Raw genomic sequence first — 20,268 nt, forward strand, 5'->3', positions numbered from 1 at the left:
TTTTGAAGCCCACCCCTGGGCTACAGCCTAGAATGTACAAAAGCAAAAAGTAAAAGCAACTGAACAAAATGAAATAAAAGTGGTATCACTTGACCAAGCAGAGCACAGCAATATCTCTTAATCAAATTAACCACTGAAACTAAGCAGAGTAAGAGATCATAAATCACCATGGGCATGGCTGATTTATTTTACATGTAGATGGTTGTTGGAACATGAAATTCATTTCTTAATAGAAGAAAGTCATGAATCCAGCTGATTAACAAGTATTGCCCAATACTCCATCAGAATCTCATGAATTGTTTTGCTGAATGTCATGATGAAGATGATGAGGTTGATGAGGAAGGAGGAGGAGGAGGAGGAGGAGGAGGAGGAGGAGGAGGAGGAGGAGGAGGAGGAGGAGGAGGAGGAGGAGGAGGAGGAGGAGGAGGAGGAGGAGGAGGAGGAGGAGGAGATGGTCATTTTATTTCACCAAAGCCTAAACCATCTGGAATCTAAGCCTTGCCCCCAAATCTGAGGAATTGGTTAAGACTGTAAGAATCAACTTTAGAGACAATGCTTGTAACTACATATGTTATTTGACAATGAAGGCAGGGACTGTGGTTGCTGGTCCCAGGTTTGTGGACTTGAATCTTCCTATTCCTTGGAAGATTCTCCTACTTAGATGGTCTTTCAGATAGGCCTTGGCTAACTTGTTTCAAAGTGCTCTAAACTTAATTTATCTGAGTGCTCTAGTTGGTTTTCAACTATTGCTTACTTGAATATTTGATTTTCAAGCATTTTAATTAGACTAGAAAAGACTTTGTCCGTGTTTGAATGTTTTAGTATTGAGTTGTGTATGCCTATTTTGATAAATCGTATGGAACTATCTTAGGCTATGCAAACCATCTTACAAGGTGCATGCAAATGCAGACATGCCAACATATAAATAGGGAGTCAGTCTGGTCTGGTTAAGGCACTGAGCTAGAAATCAAGAAAGATTTGAGTGCCAGTGAAATGGTGAAAGCCAGCTGGGTTACTGGATCAGTTACTCTCTCTCTCTCTCTCAGTCCAACTCATCTCACTGGGTTGTTGTGGTGTGGAAAATAAGAGGAAGGAGTATAAAGCAGGGGTCCCCAACTTGTGGACCGTGGCCCACCACCAAGCTGTGGTCTAACTGCCACCGGGCCACATGATTGGCCAGCCAGTGCACAGACACACAGCTCCACTTATGTGAGCATTGTTGCAGGCGCTTGCTGCCCCATTCGTAAGAGTGTCATCACAAATGTCACAAGCGCTCATGTGCATGCACACACACATGTGCTTTCCCTTCTCATAAAAGCATCCCCTCTTCCAACCTCCCCCTCTCCACCTCGCTCTGGGCTGTCAACCCAGAAAGGTTCGGGAACTCTGACATATAGTATGTTTGTCACCATAAATTACTTACAGAAATAATAAAGGGTATATATATATATATACATACATACATACATACATACATACATACATACACACACACACACACACACACACACACACACACACACACACACACATATATATATCAGTACCTGAAATACATAATTTCATATAATAGTTGGCTCCTACCTGGTGAGCATCTTCCACAGCAACAGCAGATTAGTATTACATCCATTCTAAAGGAGGATATGTTCTAAACTAGCATGGCATCTTGTAGCTTTCAAAAGACAAGTAGATTGGATGCCACTCATTCTTTCACCTACCTGTTGTCACAGCTGTCTGTTGCATAGTAACCTTCAGCATCATTTGAGCCCTGCTGGCAGTATTGCAGGCTAACTCTGCCCACAGCCTGAAGTTCGATCTGATGGGTGTCAAGGTTGACTGAGCCTTCCATCCTTCTGAAGTTGGTAAATGAAGACCTAGATTAGGGGTGTCAAACTCAAGGGCCAGATCCGACCCACAGAGTGCTTAGATCTGGCTCTCAGGGCCACCCTGGAAACAGTGAAGGACCGTGAAGGAAACAGGTGCCTCTGCCAGCAAAAACAGAGCTCAGGGAGGCCACGCAAGGCCTGACCGGGCTCTGTTTTGGGCCGCAATGGCTGCCTGCAGTCCCGGTGAGGCTGCACATTCTCTTTTCGCCAGCAAAGAGCTGTAGAAGGCGGTTGCGGTTGGAAAATGGAGCTTTGACGAGTGATATCAAACTGGCCATGCCCCCCTCCCACCCACCCCAAGATCAAACATAACCCTGATGCGCCCCTCAATGAAATCGAGTTTGACACGCCTGACCTAGAATGTTGGGGGATTGACATTGTAAACCGCTCAGAGAGTGCTATAAAGCACTATTGCGCGGTATATACTGTACGTCTAAGTGTTTTGGGTATTTCTATTTGATAGCATGAACTTCAGGTTCAGGTATTAAAGAGAAAACTAATGCTATTTTTTTTAAAAAAGCCTTGGTGTCGCACATCTCCATTCCCACCAATATCTCTTACAAATTGTTTCTCATGATTGTCTAGTCAGCAATGTCGTGAGCCTTCACACCAGTGGGGCAGGCTCTAAGAAGCTTCTCGCGCTAATCTGAAGGAGATAGTCTGTGCCATCTTTGATCTGGAAAAATTGTTTAGAAGAGTTTTGCTGCAAACCAGCAAGGATAAAAGTGGCTCAGTGCTCTGACTCAGGACACATTGTGGATTCCTGAGGCGCACACATTCATTTCAAAGAAAATGTAGTCATGAAAAACAGACCCAATAAAGAATCAGCAAAGAAACACAAGATGAAAAAAAATTGTTACTCTAACATGGAAAGACCTAAAGCTACCAGTCCTCCTGACCACCCAACATCCCTGAGATGGAGATGTTGCATAAAGAGGAATGGGCCAAAAATCCTCCAAAGTTGATGTGCAAGATTGATCAACGGCTACAGGCAGGGGTGGGCTTCAAAAATTTTAGCAATGGGTTCTTTGCCTGGTTGCTGGGTGGCCGTGGCAATGGTAGGTGTGGCCTATTTGGCCTCCTACACCATGGGGGAGGGGCATTTTCACCCTCCCCGGTCTCCGGAGGCCTTTCTCTAGCCTCCAGGAGGGCGAAAGTGACCTCCCCGGACTCTGGAGGCCCTGTGGAGGATGGAAACAGGCTCATTTCTGGCCTTCCAGAGCCTCTGGGAGGCCCATTTTTTGCCCTCCCCAAGCCTCCGTGAGGGCCTTGCACTTACCTGACATCCAAAACAGGCCGCAGGGAGACTCCTGAGAGGAGCGGGATGGGTGGAGCGGGCAGAGCCAGCCAGATGTGAGATTTGCGAGTTCTCCAAAATCCGCAGAATCTTAGCTAGAGGTTCTCCCGATCCCGTGCAATCCCATAGCAGCCCACCCCTGGTTACAGGTAATCCTTGATTTACAACTGTAATTGAGCCCAGAATTGCAGTCTTAAGTCATCATACAAATATAAAAAATAAATTCTAAGTATAATACATAAAAGTACAGAAAGTAATGGATGGAAACTTATCAATGATTACATCCAATCTAGAATGAAGGAGAACTTTCCTGACAGCGTGAACAATTAATCAGTGGGATGGCTTGCCTCCAACATTGGATGGCCGTTTGTCTGGAATGGTACACGGTCTCCTGCTTGAGCAATGGGTTGGATCAGACCTCCAGGGTCCCTTCCAACTCTGTTATTCTGTTTATTTTTATGGGTGTTTTTGTTGTTTCAATTGCTTTATAATTTCAGAATTTTAAGCCCCCCAAAGTCACTTGGTTGAGTTGGACAGCTATAGAAACTAAACAAGCAAACAAACAAATAAATAAATTCACCCCAGACCAACTTTCTACGGGTAAAGCTAGTGCTAAGTTGAAAGGAGTGCCAAGTTCCATGATTCACAAACTACACCAAGCTGTCGTGAGTTCGTTTAGGTTTTGGTTTCTTATGTTCTATGAACCTACACGCTGTGGTTTGAGACAATAGCTTATAATTTATTTTGTTGACCAAACTCAATCTGCTACAATTGATTTAGTAACCAATGCTAAGGTGTTTTTCTGTTGTTGCTATGGGTTTTTTTTCTTCTCCTTTTGATCTGGCTTTTGCAGAATGTAGAATAGAATAACAGAATAACAGAGTTGGAAGGGATCTTGGAGGTCTTCTAGTTCAACCCCCTGCTCAGGCAGGAAATCCTATACCATTCCAGACAAATGGCTATCCAATCTCTTCTTAAAAACCCACAAATGTTGGACGCAATCCACTCCACTGATTAATTGTTCACGCTGTCAGGAAAGTTCTTATCAATGTTTGTGATCATTTCTGCCACTGTAGGACTCCACAGGTGCTACGCTTGGGGTGGCATATTAATGAAACAAATAAAATAATCATAATCAGAAACCGCAGTGATCAAGGGGAAAAGTTAAATGCTCTCCTTTCCCCCCCCCCTCCTCTCAATATTCTCAGACTAAAAGTACAAATTTGAGCTTCCATCAAGTAATTTTAGAATATATTTCAATTCCAATTTCATGTCATTTAGTCTCAGATTATATGATGAAGTACTTTTCCCCCAGAAAGGCAATCATTAAAAAAAAAGCTCTGAATTAATTTTTTTAAAAAAAACCCTGCTCTTTATCCATTTGGCGTTGTATCTGAAAATGACTTGTAAGTTAGCCTTGGTGCAGAATGCAGAGTCACAGAGCTAATAGCCCTGAGTCATTACGTTAATGTAATATCCACTCAGTGTCTGTCCAGCAGACTTTCGAATTCTAATCAAAGTTCTCACTTTCACTTATAAAGTTCTATAAGGCTTGACTCCAAGGAGCCTTAAGGAGCATGTAATCCACAGTCTGTGCATGCAACTGGGAGATACAAAACTACTTGTGAGGTCAGTCTGAGCTCTGCCTATTAGTCTTCTTTAAGGCAATTGCATTTGAATGGGCAATCCTATGTTGATGCTGTGGAGTGGTTTGATAGCACTGGTCTACAAATTCTGGTAAATTATCAACCTCCGAGATAAAATGTGTTAATTTTACATATTTTAATTAGGTGAATTAGAAAACAGGTGATAAAGGTACTCAATGGGGCGATGAACCTCAAGGCATCATGCCGCAAAGGGTGGCACTAGCGCGACGAGCCTTGGGAAAACCCATTTCTGGCAGAGTTGGGGGGTGGGGAGAACCATGCCAGGTTCTTGTTCTGATCTAGGCTTCCCCAAAAAGCACAAAGCAGATTCCTGGTCCCAACAAAACCCCTTTTATTAAACGAATGTGAATTCCTCTCATTCACATTCAGCAAGGCCTGGCATAGAGTCTTTCAATGGTGAATTTATGAGCACAGACTTTATCTAGCTTGGAAAGCTGCCATGTAAATATTTTCCAAACGCAGTACTGTGCAAGGAAAAGATTTGGCACAGAGTCTCTGAGATTCACGGACAGATCTTCACACTCCTGAAATGAATGAACGAACGAACGAATTGTTTCCTGCAAAAGCCCACTCCCCTTTCGCTCCTCTTTTATTTCCCTATGGGAGGAGTCATTCACCGTCCACCTGTGGCTTTACTCCTAAATCGACCCTGATTTTTGAGCTGTTCTTTTCTTCCGGCAGCTCTGCACATGAACACATCGGGAAGAGGCTCCAGCTGTTCCTCTGCCTCACTGCTGTCTAACTCCGAAGGCAGCTGAGAACTGCCAGACGGCCTTGGCCCTATCAATGCCTCTGACGCAAAGCCCTCGTCTGAGCCTTCCCCAGCCTCCAGAACTGGCCCATGCTCCTCCCCAACCTCCTCACTCTCCAACTCTGCTTCCAGCTCCGCTGGCGGGCCACAACTGGTCTCTGCTGCTTCTCCTTTCCTTGCATGCAGCCAAACATTCACAAAAGGCAGGAAGGTGAAATGCCAAGCTCAACCTGTACCAAAACCTCTCATATTAACCCCACTTTCTCAGCCTACGACCCTCCCCTCCTGCTAGGACTTTAGGAATATCTCACAAGTGAATTCACAAGGAAATCCAAATATTCAGGTCCACATCAGACAAACAACAAAGACAGATCAGCTTCTCCGAGTGCATGAATGATAATATTCATTCGGGACCTTGCAGGAAATAGGCAGGAAAGCCTATACTACTGATTAATTGTTCTGTCAACTGTCAGGAAATTTCTCCTTAGTTCTAAGTTGGTTCTCTCCTTGATTGGTTTCCATCTGCTGCCTCTTGTCCTGCCTTCAGGTGCTTTGGACAATAGGTTGACCCCAATTTCATGCTATCCGTTTTTAGCTCTAGGGGGCGGTGCTCATCTCTGTTTCAAAGCCGAAGACCTAGCGCTGTCCGAAGACATCTCCATAGTTATGTGGCCGGTATGACTAAACACTGAAGACGCACAGAATGCTGTTACCTTCCCACCAAAGGTGTTCCTATTTTTCTACTTGCATTTTTACATGCTTTCGAACTGCTAGGTTGGCAGAAGCTGGGCTAAGTAAAAGGAGCATACTCCATTACACGGTGCTAGGGATTCGAACCACTGAACTGCTGACCTTCTGATCTACCAGCTCAGCGTCTTAGCCACTGAGCTACTGCATCCCTGCATCCCATAATTCCCCAGCCAGCATGAATTGGCTGCCTTCTTGTTGTAGGTGCTGGGAAGTGAAAGAAAAGCCTTTAAGGATAATCTTTTAATTTGCTGGCATAGTTCAAGTTTGTGTTAATACTTTTGGCTTCAACATGGCTAGTACTGATAAAACAATAACGTTTGATTGACTGTCTAGCAGGGCAGTCTTAACAGCATTAAGGGCCCCGGGCAAAGCAATGTACTGGGGCCCCTATGACAACTACTCACGGGAATAAAAATGTAAATGGTCGATACAATTAAACATATATTTTTTCATGTTAGTAATAACTTTAAAATGCAGTAAAATGTAATAAATATGTTGCTGTATTTATATGATATAAGGTGCATTGAACAGTTAACATGCATAGATTAGTATGGGGCCCCTATGCTCATGGGGCCCACTGGGCAAGCGCCCATCCATCCCAGGCGTTAAGACAGCCAAAGTATAGCTTGAGCTGCGTTGAATGCTTACACCCAGTAAATTATTTCAAAGTTTAATATGATATAAATCTGATTATATAGCAGTTTGTTTGCTCTATCCTGGTCCTGTAACTCACTTAGTTTTTTTTAACTTAATTCCAACTCATTGTGGCATAAATATTTGTGACAACCAAAGGCCTACAAACACATTTAGGATGCCTAATATTGTTTGCTTGCTTAAATAGGCTTTTCTACCTGATATGGGCCAGAGGCACTACAGCTACAGTTCTCAAAGTTTCCAGCCACTAGCATGCAAAAAAAAGAGAAAAAAACCTGAATGAGTTATAATTCAGAATAACAAAATTACAGACCTTATGTGAATAGGTGCAATGCCATTATTTCAGTTATTTCATTAAAAGTTATTTCCTCCACGAACAATGCAAATAAAATATAAAGCTTGTCTGTATTTGAATAGCGGTTTCAAGGATTTTGGTACGAGAGCTATCAATCTCCAGTGCCCCACTCCTGGAAATCATAAATGAAGAGGCCTTCAATGTCTGAGCTTGAAAAAGTTACACAGGATCAGACCTAGTGAGTAGTACAGATAGTCCTCAACTGTATGACCCATGATGGAACCCAACATGTATGTTATTAACTGAGAAATTTCTTAAGTGAGTTTTGCTCCCATTTTACGACTTTTCTTGCCCCAGTTGTTAAGTGAGTCTCTGCAGTTGATAAATGTGTAACCCCGTTGTGAAGTGAACCTGGCTTCCCCACTGACTTTGCTAGTCAACCCTCCCCACCCATCCAAGCAGGAGAGCAACAGTCATAAATATGAACCAGTTGCCAAGCATCTGAAGTTTTGACCATGGAGATGCTGCAAAGGTTGCAACTGGGGAAAACGGTCATAAGTCACATTTTTCAGTGCTGTTGTAACTTTGAACAGTCACTAAATGAACTGTTGTAAGTCGAGGAATAGGGACGTGGTGGCTCAGTGGCTAAGACGCTGAGCTTGTCGAACAGAAAGGTCGGCAGTTCGGTGGTTCAAATCCCTAGCGCCACGTAACGAAGTGAGCTCCCGTTACTTGTCCCAGCTTCTGCCAATCTAGCAGTTCGAAAGCATGTAAAAATGCAAGTAGAAAAATAGGGATCACCTTTGGTGGGAAGATTCCGTGTGCCTTCGGCATTTAGTCATGCCAGCCACATGACCACAGAGACATCTTCGGACAGCACTGGCTCTTCTGCTTTGAAACGGAGATGAGCACCGCCCCCTAGAGTCAGGAGCGATTAGCACATATGTGCAAGGGGAACCTTTACTTTTACCTTATCCCAAAGGTGCTTTTTCAGGAGGCAACTGGACTTTCTTGTTTGTCTTTGAAGAGTTTTGCTTCTCATCCAAGAAGCTTCTTCAAAGTTGATGGGAAGCATTGATAGATGAGAAGCAAAAGATCTTCAAAGAAAAACAAGAAAGTCCGTTTGCCTCTTGAAAAACTTCCTGGATACCTGACAATCTCCATAGACATTTAGCTTCACCGTCTTCCAATTTGAGGAGACAAATAATCTCCCTGTTATCAGCTCCTCTGTAGCCAACGTGTTAAATTCATTTATTTGCTCCTTCATTCAGACAGCTAGTACTCTTAGCCATTTCTACCTCCTTTATGACTTTCATCTCACTCTCTTACCCCAACGATTATGTTTTGACTCGAGAATTAACAGCAGGATTGATGCTGCTCATTTCTTTGGGGAAAAGCACACTTTATCCATTACTGCAATGACATTTATTAACAAGAAAATACTGACGTTAAATAAATTGGACACTTGCAATTAAGGCAGTCCTACCTGCCTTGTATTTATAGGGCACAAAAATGGCACTAGAGGAAAGCTGTTTAAAAGTAATGTACAAGCTAGGCTGCTGTAGACCAGCACTTAATTGTGCCACAAATCAAAAGGTAGCCGTAAGGAACAAAGTCAGCAAGGATCCACCTTCATTTTCAATCTTGTGCAGTCAAAAGATGCAAAAAAACCACCAACAACACATAGTGTATACTACATAGTGTATGTGTATACTATCAATATCAACATAATCAGAGACATCAAAGGGTATGCTAAAAACAGCTTTTGCCCAGCTGATATCTTCCAGATCTTCTAGGATTCATCTATCGTCAAAAATTAACCCCCAGTTTGACCAAGAGTGTGCAAAACCGTGGCTTGTACAAGATACAAGTCAAAGCCACTTGAAACGTGTCGGAGCTCTCATCCATCTAATAGAGAATAATGAACCCATCACCCCTGCATACAGTTTAATTAGTGTATCAAGCAATGCAATCGACCCTGGTTATCTTGATGAAGTTTTATTGAAAAACAACCAACTTTTTGGCTTTCAAAACTGATCAGCATTGTTTTTGGTTTAAAAAAAACACAGCAAGTTTGCAGTTCATTAAAGTGTGTGTTGTTTGTTTGTTTGTTTGGTTGGTTGGTTGGTTGGTTGGTTGGTTGATTTATTTACCCACCCTATTTTTCAGACTATAAGACGCAACAGTGTATAAGTCACACCAAGATTTTGAAGAGGTAAGTAAGGAAAAAAAAGTTTTTGTCCTCCCCGGCTCCCAGGAGCACTCTGCAGGGTTCAGCAGGGCTGTGGGAAGGCAAAAACACACCTGTTTTTGCAAAAAAATATCCAATTTTTCCCCAGCTTTTCGCAAAAAATGGGATGCTGGGGCAGGGCTTCGGGAGGCCAAAAATATTCGGTGTATAAGATGCACCAATGTTTCCACGCTCTTTTAGGGGTGAAAGGAGCGCCTTATATTCTGAAAAATACAGTATTTATTTATTTATTTATTTATTTATTTATTTATTTATTTATTTATTTATTTATTTATTTATTAATTATCCCGCCTTTGTCTATGGAGATTGTCAGTCATCCAGGTCATGGTTGTCCCAAAGGTGCTTTTTTCAAGAGGCAAGCCTCTTGGATGAGAAGCGAAACGTGTTCAAAGACAAACCAGAAAGTCCAGCTGCCTCTTGAAAAAGCACCTTTGGGACCCGCCTTTATTCTTTTGAACAAGTCACTCAAGGCAGCAACCATACCTAATGCACCTTCTTCTTCCTCTTCTTCTCTAGAACAGTGAAACCGAGGTTAGTTGGGCTAGGAGAGAACGATTGGCCCAAGGGCAAAGCCTTCCAATTTTTATCTTTTGATCATACTGTTGATGGGGAAGAGGAAAACAAAGTTGGATGATCATTTCAAACCCATCAGGTAAGACAAGTACAGGTAGCCTTACAACCACAACTGAGGCCAAAATTTCTGTTGCTAAGTGAAGCATTTGTTCAGTGAGTTTTGCCCCATTTTATACAATACAATAGTAGAGTTTGAAGGGACCTTGGAGGTCTTCTAGTCCACCCCCCTGCCTAGACAGGAAACCCTATACCGTTTCAGACAAATGGCTATCCAACATCTTCTTAAAGACTTCCAGTGTTGGGGCATTCACAACTTCTAGAGGCAAGCTGTTCCACTGATTAATAGTTCTAACTGTCAGGAAATTTCCCCTCAGTTCTAAGTTGCTTCTCTCCTTGATTCTTGTTCTGCCCTCAGGTGCCTTGGAGAATAGTTTGACTCCCTCTTCTTTGTGGCAGCCCCTGAGATATTGGAACAATGCTATCATGTCTCCCCTAGTCCTTCTTTTCATGAAACTAGACATACCTAGTTCCTGCAATCGTTCTTCATATGTTTTAGTCTCCAGTCCCCTAATCCTCTTTGTTGCTCTTCTCTGCACTCTCTCCAGAGTCTCCACATCTTTTCTACATCGTGGCGACCAGAACTGAATGCAGTATTCCAAGTGTGGCCTTACCAAGTCCTTATAAAGTGGTATTAACACTTCACGTGATTTTAACACCTTTCTTCCCACCACTGTTAAGGAAACACCAGGGGTGGGATTCTACTAGTTTGGATGAACTGGTAGCTTCGAAGGTCAGCTGGGAGCGAACCGGTTCACTCCCACTAGCTTGTGGGCCCACGCGCTCGCTCCTCCACTTTACCTACCTTTATCTTTCCCAGCTGGGTTGCGTGGCAGAGTGGATTGCTGCACCACAGCTATCTTCCTTCCCAAGCAACAATCTGGAAGGTAAATATTCTCTAAACTGAGCATGCGCGCTCAGCAAACTGGTTGTTAATTGGTACGATCCCACCCCTGGTAAACATTGGAGTTGTGAAGTTAGTAGAGCATGTTGTTAAGTGATTGGTGGTTGTTAAGCCCATTGACTTTATCTGAGGGTTGTAAAAAAGGTGATCATATGACGCCCAGGACACTGCAATCATCATAAATAGTCAGATATTTATGATATAAATTTATGATTACGGTAGTATGTGTGAGAAAACCACCATAAATCACTTGTTTCTGTGCCATTGTAACTTCAAACAGTCACTAAACAAATCATTGCCTAGTAATATTACAGTATGATTACTTCCATTAGGACAACAGAGACATTTGTGGCATCTTAAAAAAAAAGTAGACCAGCATGTACATTTATGGGCTAAAATCTAAAAGTATTTTTGTGTGCTATATTTAAAAGCACAAAAGTATATTTATTCAGAAGGACTCCACAAAGCATATTCCCACACAAGTAAGTCCCCAGCGTTACAATTTCTACCTTTCATTCTGATTGCTTTCCTTTAGCATCAGAGAGCAACACATAAACTTCGTCACAATCGTTCTGAAGTGAGTAGGTTTTTTCACAACACTCATACATACTCATAGTTCCGTTGATTCCTACTGAAATGACTGGGAATGTCAAATGTAACCCTAGCCACAGTGTTGTGACCTGCCAGCGGCCAGCAGAGCTGGCAGAAGATTCAGACAGTGAGGAGGTTGGGGAGGAACGTGGACCAGTCCTGGAGTCTGGGGAAGGCTCTGGTGAGTGCTCTGTGTCAGGGGCAGAGAGGGGGCCAGGACCATCCGACAGTTATCAGCTGCCTTTGGAGTCGGAGATCCATGGGGCAGAAGAACAGCTGGAGCCTGTTCCCAGTGTGGGCATGTGCAGAGATGCCAGGAGAAAGGAACAGCTAAGGAACAAGAGCCAACTGAGGAGTAAAGCCACAGGTGGATGATGAATGGCCCCTCCCATAGGGAATAAAAGAGGAGCGAAAGGGGAGGGGAGTTTGCAGGAGACAATTAGTTCAATTCATTAGGGTGAAGATCTATTCTTGACTTCTTGCCAAGTAATTGCTGCTACAGAGTGGCGTTTGGAAGATATCGGCCTGGCAGCTCTCCAAGCCTGATAAAGGTCAATTGTGAAATCTCACGAAAGACTGTTGCCAGGACTTTACTGGAGAGGAACAAATAAAATAGATTTTATCAGCACGAGGAGTCTGCTTCATGATCTTGGGAAGCCTAGGTCAGAACAGGAAGCTTCATCACAATCCTTCTGGAGCGAGGAAGTTTTTTCACACCACTCATACAGAAAGCTGCGTTGATTTCTATCAAAACGCCTGGAATGTAAAATGTAACCCTAGCCACACAGATCTGTTTAGGTACAAATTTTAATAATCTGGAGTGAGCCATGGAGGAGGAATGCTTGCTTCTGTCCCATGTCTCGGGAAACCAAAATTATGCAAAATAATAAATAATCCAAATCTTAGTTTGAGAAGCGCACACTTCTCGTAAAGGTGAAATATATATATATATCAGGGCTATTTCAACTCCTTTTAAAAAGTTTATCCCTTCCTCAGATATATATATATATAGCTGAGGAAGGGATAAACTTTTTAAAAGGAGTTGAAATAGCCCTAAGCACAATCTTCCATTATGTCTAAAAACAGTTGAAACTCTGCTATAGAAAAAGGAAACGAATGGGACCGCACAGTTTTTTCTTGGAGCGAAATCTTTCGTATCATATGTCGCACAGCTCTTGTCAATGACTTTTGACCTTCTGCATGCTAAATACGTGCCGTTACTGCAATCCAGACCAATTCTTTCACAGCCATCAGTCGAAGGATGATACCGCCAGCCAGCTACCAAATGGATACGTGTACACTTTGGAAAACTGTACTCAACTGCGTGTCAAATAAAATTGACAGCTGGGGAAAAACAGCGTTTCTGAAGCAAGATCCCCCCCCCACTACTTTTCAGACAATAGATTCATGCATTAAGCCAGACATTGTCTTAAAAGAAGCTTTTCTCCTGCGCATTACAGAAAGAAAGATAAGTCTCTCCTAAAGTTATTTTTTAAATAATGATATCATTAAGTAAAGAATTGAGCATTGCCTTTCCAGCATGTTAAGTCTCTCTTAAAGATATTTTTATAATTATGTAATTAAATAATTAAGCACTGCCTTTTCAATATGGTACGTGTTAATTAAAGATAGTGTTCTTGAATGCAGCCTAAAGAGATTCTGTGAAGTTTGGAGTGGAAGTAATTTAAAAAATCCTATTCTTAACCTTGCTATGTACAGTATAATAGCAATAGCACTTAGACTTATATACCTCTTCACAGTGCTTTACAGCAGCAATAACCAACTGGGGGTCTATGGATCACCAGTAGTCCATTAGTGATCCGTGAGAAAATGTTGGTGGTCCACAGAAATATTATTTGCATTTTTTATGTTGCACTAAATCAGGGGTCCTCAAACTACGGTCCCTGGGACGGATACGTGCAATGAATGTTTTTGTTTCTGCAGAGAGTCTCCCCCTTCGGGGTCTTTTTGGGTGGGTCGGAGGGGGGCAGAAATTCTGACTTGGGGTCTGCTTCAGCCTCCTGCTGCAGGGCTTTGGGCGAAAGCTGGAGGGAAGTGCCGCTGGTGGCAAAGAGCCAAAGGACCTTGTTCCAATGGGATTGCATCATGGCCTGGAACTGGCTGACCATCTCAGCTCACTGAGCTTCCAGGTGCTAGTACCTGGCCTTGCACTCTTGCAGGCCTTGGAAAGCTTTTGCTTGTAGTCCTCAGTGAGGTGCTTCTACTGAGCCTCCTTCTCAGTCAGATCCAACTTGAACTGAGCTGTTTTGCCAACTTTTTCTCATGGTGGCTGCTTAGCTCCAGCAACTGCTTCCTGTTGGGGCCCTAAGGAGCCCGGGCAGGGAGGCGAGGAATGGTTGGGAGGGGAGGGGCGAATAGAGGCTGGCGAGGCACCCCTCGACGTGAGTGACATCGAATTGGCCACACCCACTCAGTCACATGACCACCTAGCCACGCCCACCCAGCTGGTCATTAGGCAGATCATATTAGTGGTCCATGGGATTTAAAATTATGTAGTGGTCCCTGAGCTCTGAAAGGTTGGTGATCCTTGCTTTACGGTCCCTCCAAGCAGTTTTACAGAGTCAGCCTATTGCCCCCAACAATCTGGGTCCTCATCTTACTGACCTCAGAAGGATGGACCTTGAGCCAGTGAGAATCGAACTGATGGCAGTCAGCAGAATAGCTGAAATGCTGTTGGCATTGATTTGATTGCTTGCCCGACTGATTATGCATCATCAAGTTGGTGATTGATTGTGCACCATCAAATTGGTGATTGATTATACACCATAAAGTTGGTGATTGATTATGCACCATCAAATTAGTGTCAACTGTTGGCGATCACATAGTTTTATATAAGGTGTCTTCTCTGAGCTTGGTTATTTTCTTGCAAGACATTGCCGTGCCGAAGCTAGGCAACAACATCAGTGCACTGATTATGTTACCTACTTTGGGTAACGAGATGTCTGCAAGAACACAACTAAATTCAGAAAGTACGAAGGACACTGAGCTACACATATTCTGCTCTATCAATAGTTTTGTTTTTTGACGATCTGCCCCTAACATGGTCCTTCAGTTCTTCCAGCTGTCCATCTCTTGCCACTTTGAGTCCATCCAACTTGCTTCTGACTGTCCAATTCTTCTCTTTTATTCCATTGGTATATTTAGAGCCATCTTCAGACACCTGACATACTATATCCAAAGTAGGATAATTTGATTCCAGTTATTTGTGCCTCAATTGAGGACTCTTGGTTGATCCATTTGTTTTATTTCCTTGGCTATCCGTGATATTATCAGGAGTCTTCCCCAATACCAAAGTTCAAAAGCATCAATATTCTTTGCTTCCGTAGAGTGTCATAAGGAATACCATTGCTTGCTTACCTTTAAGTCAGTGGTCCCCAATGTTTTGGGCACCAGGGGATCAGTTCAGTGGAGAGAAGGTTTTCCATGGACCAGAGGGGTTTGGGGTGCTGCCATCCTGCTGATGGGGCTTCGGTTGTTTCTGTGGCCCAGTTGCTGCCATGCCATGGACTGGTGCCAGTTCACAGACACAGACTTTGAGTAAGTGCCTTTGCATACAAACCACAGGTGGGTTGCTCCTGGTTTGGCCCAATTTGGCTGAACCAGTAGTGGTGATTTGGTCTGGGTCGCAGAATCAGCAGCAACCCAGGCTGGCCATGCCGCCAAACCAGTTCCCCAGTCTCTTCTGCCATTGCTGGCATGTTTCTGCGCATGCGCAGAGCTATTTACAGTCAACTGCGCATGCGCGAGCAATGTATGGCTGGCGCGCATATGCGTGCAGTGAACCAGTGACAACTGGTACAGAAACTCACCCCGATACAGACATATCATCTTCTTTTAATGACCCTATAATCCCTTTCAGGGTGGAGTCTGGGCAACTGAATGGAGCTAGCAAGAGTGTTTACTGGCCGGATGCCTTTCCTGTCGCCAATGCGGAGTTTTGTTCAGCAGATATATTCTCATTGTACCCAGAGAGAGAAATATCTGCCTCTACTTAGGATCGAACTCACCACCTCCTGATTGTGAGGCGAGAACTCCACCTCTGCGCTACTGCACCATTCCGCATACAGGCATATCATAGCATCTAAATATCATTTTCAAGGCCTTTATCACTATTATACCAAGTGCTAGCCTGTAGCATATTTCTTGACTTCTTTATTCTTTTATTGTTGATAGCTAATCTTAAAAAGCAGAAGGTATCTACCACTTTCATATCTCGTTGCCAATTCCAAAACTGTTTGTTGTGCCTGTTGTCATTAATTTGCTATTCTTTATATTTAATTTTAATCCTGTTTATTCACTTTGTTCCTTGACTTGTATTGCTAGATTGCAGATTGCATTTTCAGTTCTCAAAGTAGTTTCTTTAGCATAATGCGGATTATTGATGTTTCCTCCTCCAATTTTAAAATCATTGCTCATCTTCTTCCAATCCAGCTTTTATTAATATATATTCATCCTATAGGTTGTATAAATAAGGGGAAACTATGCAACCTTATCTCTCACACCTTTGCCAACCGGGAGTCAGTCTCTTCCATCATGTTCTGATTCCGCTCTGGCTAATGTATAGATGTTACATGAGGACAATGAGATATCTTGAGATTTTCAAGCACATTCCCAAGCAGAATGTGATTCTAAGTACATTCCCTAGCTTGACATGATTATAACACAATCAAAGGCATTTCTATAATCAGTAAATGACTTATTTCTATTATTCTTTGGCTTTTTGGATTAATCAATTGACAATCATGTCGTAGTATATTCCTTGGCATTTTCTAAACCAAACTTGAATGTCTGTTGTCCAGTTTTGAATCTGTGTCGGAGGATCCTAGATCTTATTTTGCTTATTTTGAACATTGTGGTGTTCTCCAAATTTACAGGAATAGCTTATCTAGAATCTTTACTCATCCGTCTTCTGTTGCTTGCCATATTTCAGTGAGCATTCCATCAGCTCCTGCAGCTGACGCAGTAAGATTGGAGTAGTGATCATCTTCTAATACTAGAGGTTCTGGTAAGTAGGGAAGATCTTGTAAAATACCTGAAATACCAGTATTTCAGTATAGTTCTTCCATCTTTGATATTTTTTGAATCAGCTGTTTGCTCACTGGCATCCTTTAATTTCAGAGATCTTTTGGAACAGTTCCTTTTGTTCCATATCTGTTTCCATCTTCAAAGTCTTCACAAATGTTGTCATAACACTTCTACTTGTATCGTAACAGCTCTCTGAAATACTTCATTGAAGTATTTCCTTTTGGCCTTTTAGCCTACTTGACTTTAACTTCTCTTCTTGGTCATGATTACCGTACTTTTTGGAGTATAAGACGCTCCAAAGTATAAGATGCACCTAGCTTTTGGGGAGGAAAACAAGGGGGGGGGGAAATCTGCTTCTGCCTCCCAGCAATTTGCCTCCTTGCAACAAACAGCAAACAGTATAGACAATATACACTGTTTGTAGTGTTACATTTCAGATTCATTTTCCCCGTTTGCTGCAAGGAGGTAAATTGCTGGGTGGCAGAGGCCAAGGGGTGGGGGACGGAGGGTGGGTGCGGCTGCATTCAGTGTATAAGATGCACCCAAATTTTCACCCTCTTATAGGGTGTCTTATACTCAGAAAAATATGGTAGTTCCGATATCCATTTCTTCTATTTCTTCATCTTTGGAAATCGGCTTTCACATTCATCCTTAATGACTTCATTGGCTTGGTCCAGTTCCTCTGGTTCTCCAGCAATGAGATTCGAGGCTTCAAACCCATTTCTGATATTCTACTGCAGGGATCCTCAAATCTTTTAAACAGAGGGCCAAGTCACTGTCACTCAGACTGTTGGGTGGGGGTGGGGCGGGCTGGCTGGGTGGGCATGGCTAGGTGGTCATGTGACTGAGTGGTAGTGGTGGGTTTCAAAAATTTTTAGAACCTCTTCTGCAGGTGTGGCCTGCTCTGTGGGATTGGCTTGCCGGCCATGTGACAGGGTGGGAGTGGCTTGGCAGTCATGTGACTGGGTGGGCACGGCCAACTTGTAAAATGTGGTGAAACTCACTTAACAATGCTCTTGCTTAGCAACCAAAATATTGTCTCAGGAACTCTAGCATTTGAAGCATGCAAGTCTTAAAACTGTCAAGTTACAAGACCCTTGCACCCCTAACCCTTTAGGAAAAAAAACCTCCAGGGTGTTCAAACTTGACAGCTTTAAGACTTGTGGACTTCAACTCCCAGAATTCCTCCTCCAGTCATGTTGGCTCAGGAACTCTGGCATTGAAGTGTGCAAGTCTTAAAGCTGTCAAGTTACAAGACCCTTGCACCCCTAACCCTTTAGGGGAAAAAACCCCAGGGGTGTTCAAACTTGACAGCTTTAAGACTTGTGGACTTCAACTCCCAGAATTCCTCCTCTCGCTCTTCATCTTGATGATGTGTGGACAGGTGGGGGGAGGGAGCTGGAACCGGTTCTAAACGGCACTGTAGATTTGTGAAACCTCTTCGATAGAAGAGGTTAGAACTGGCAGGAACCCATCCCTGCTGAGTGGGCATTGCTAGGTGGTCATGTGACTGCATGGGTATGACTAGGTGGTCACGTGACCCGGTGGGCATGACCAATTTAGCAATCCATTAAACAATACACACAAATTAAACTTTAATTTGTTATGCTCCTGGGGGTGGAAAGTGAAGGGATGTGGCTACCTTGGGGGGTGCATCTCTCTCTCTCCCTCCCTCCCTCCCTCTCTCTGGGGGCTGGGGAGGCCAAAAACGGGTCCATTTTTGGCCTCCTCGGCCTCCAGAACCATTCTGTCACCCAAAAACGGGCCTATTTTGGGTCTCCTGAAGTCTCTGTGCACCCCTTTTTTGGCCTCCAGAAGGTGGGTGGGGCGATGTGGGTGGGTCAGCATTGTGGCCCCTTGCAGGCTGGATTAATGGCTTCAGCTGGCCGTATCTGGCTCCCGGGCTGCGGACCCCTGTTCTACTTGAACATGATGGGTATATGCCCAGGGTCATATTATAAAAACAACCTCCAACCCCCTCCCCCTCAAAATTCTCCTAACCCCTCCCTTCCCTCTCCTTCTCCCTCTTCATCCACACAAGCAATTTCTACTCTTTCGTACAATCAGCAGCTGTATCTGTGGTGCTAAACCCGAGTTCCTTTACCTCCTTTCAGAAATACACACCCACCCACCAGACACACACATACATACATACATACATACATACATACATACATACGTTGTATTTGTTTGTACTGATAAATAAATAAAGGGAGACTAGTATAGATCTATTTCGAGCTAATTAGCTCTCATCAGCTAGCCATACCCTTACTGGGATTCGAACCTGGGCTGTATTATATCTTAGGCAGGAGTCTATATATATATATACACAGACTCACTCTCTCTCTCTCTCTCTCTCTCTCTCTCTCTCTCTCTCTCTCTCTCTCTCTCTCCCTCTCTCCCCCCCTCTCCCCCCCTCTCTCTCCCCCTCTCCCCACTCTCTCTGTCTGTCTCTCTCTCTGTGTCTCTCTCTCTCTCTCTCTCTCTCTCTCTCTCTCTCTCTCTCTCTCGCTGAAATGCTGTTGGCACACCATTGTCTCCCAACAAATATCAGTTTAAAATTAAGACGACCAGAAGAAGACAAAAACCACTGTAAGAATACCTTCCATTGCTCTTTTGAAGAAGACTTTGCAGCTTCCACAGGTGAGGACTCCATAGTGGCACCCAGAAGCTTCATCGCCACAGATAAGGCAGATCTTCTGGGGCAAAGGTTCAAACCCATATTGAGGGCTCTGACCAGCTTCGGCATCAGACCTAAACCGAATAGACAGAAATAAGAAACTGAAAGTTAAGAGGGAAGCAAATCTTAGTCTACAGAGGACAATCAAGCCCTGAGGGGTTTAGAAAAAACAGAGCAGGTGCTTAAGGGAGATCTTCCAAAGAGTTACCAATACAAGTCAACCCTCTTAGGTTGCAGGGAGATACAACAGCTCTTGCAGGGAGCTATTAAACTCTCTCTTGTAAATGCTCATTGGCTTCCATTTATGATATATAAGGGATTGAAGATCTGGTTATTGTTCTGACTCAGGCTTCCCAAGAGCATGAAGAAAACTCCTTGTCCCGACAAAAAACCCTTTTATTAATTTATAGTGAATTCTGCTCATTCACATCCAACAAAGTATTTCAAGGGAGGATTTACAGTCACAGACCTCATCTGGCTTGGAGAGTTTGACAGGCTGATATCTGCAGAACCTGGCAAGGAGTCTTGGAGAGTCACGAACCAATTAAGCGAACTAATTGTCTCCTGAAAACTCCACTCCCCTTTCGCTCCTCTTTTATTTCCTCTAGGAGGGGCCATTCATCGTCCACCTGTGGCCTTACTCCCAAGTCGACCCCTATTCTTTAGCTGTTTCCTTCGCCTGGCAACTCTGCGCATGCGTGCACCGGGAACAGGCTCCAGCTGTTTGTCTGCCTCACTGATGTCTGACTCTGAAGGCAGCTGATAACTGGCATATGGCCCTGGCCCCCTCTCTGCCTCCGACATAGAGCCCCCATCAGAGCCTTCCCCAGATTCCAGGAATGGCCCAGGTTCCTCCCCAACCCTCC

The 20,268-nt window shown here is 43.6% G+C and overlaps 1 protein-coding gene across 2 annotated transcripts in view; it reads right to left on the reverse strand.

Annotated features, from left to right (window-relative positions):
• The window catches only part of PGR (progesterone receptor), a 99,357-nt gene that overhangs the window by 65,681 nt on the left and 13,408 nt on the right, over positions 1-20,268 (reverse strand). For both annotated transcript variants that reach the window (XM_081951234.1, XM_081951233.1), the window contains exon 2: positions 19,325-19,476. In XM_081951234.1, coding sequence (XP_081807360.1) covers positions 19,325-19,476 — 152 coding nt within the window. The remainder of the gene's footprint in view (positions 1-19,324; positions 19,477-20,268) is intronic.

The sequence above is a fragment of the Natrix helvetica genome, assembly GCF_964273705.1.
Source record: "Natrix helvetica genome assembly, chromosome: 4".
In the NCBI taxonomy this organism is placed as follows: Eukaryota; Metazoa; Chordata; class Lepidosauria; order Squamata; family Natricidae; genus Natrix; species Natrix helvetica.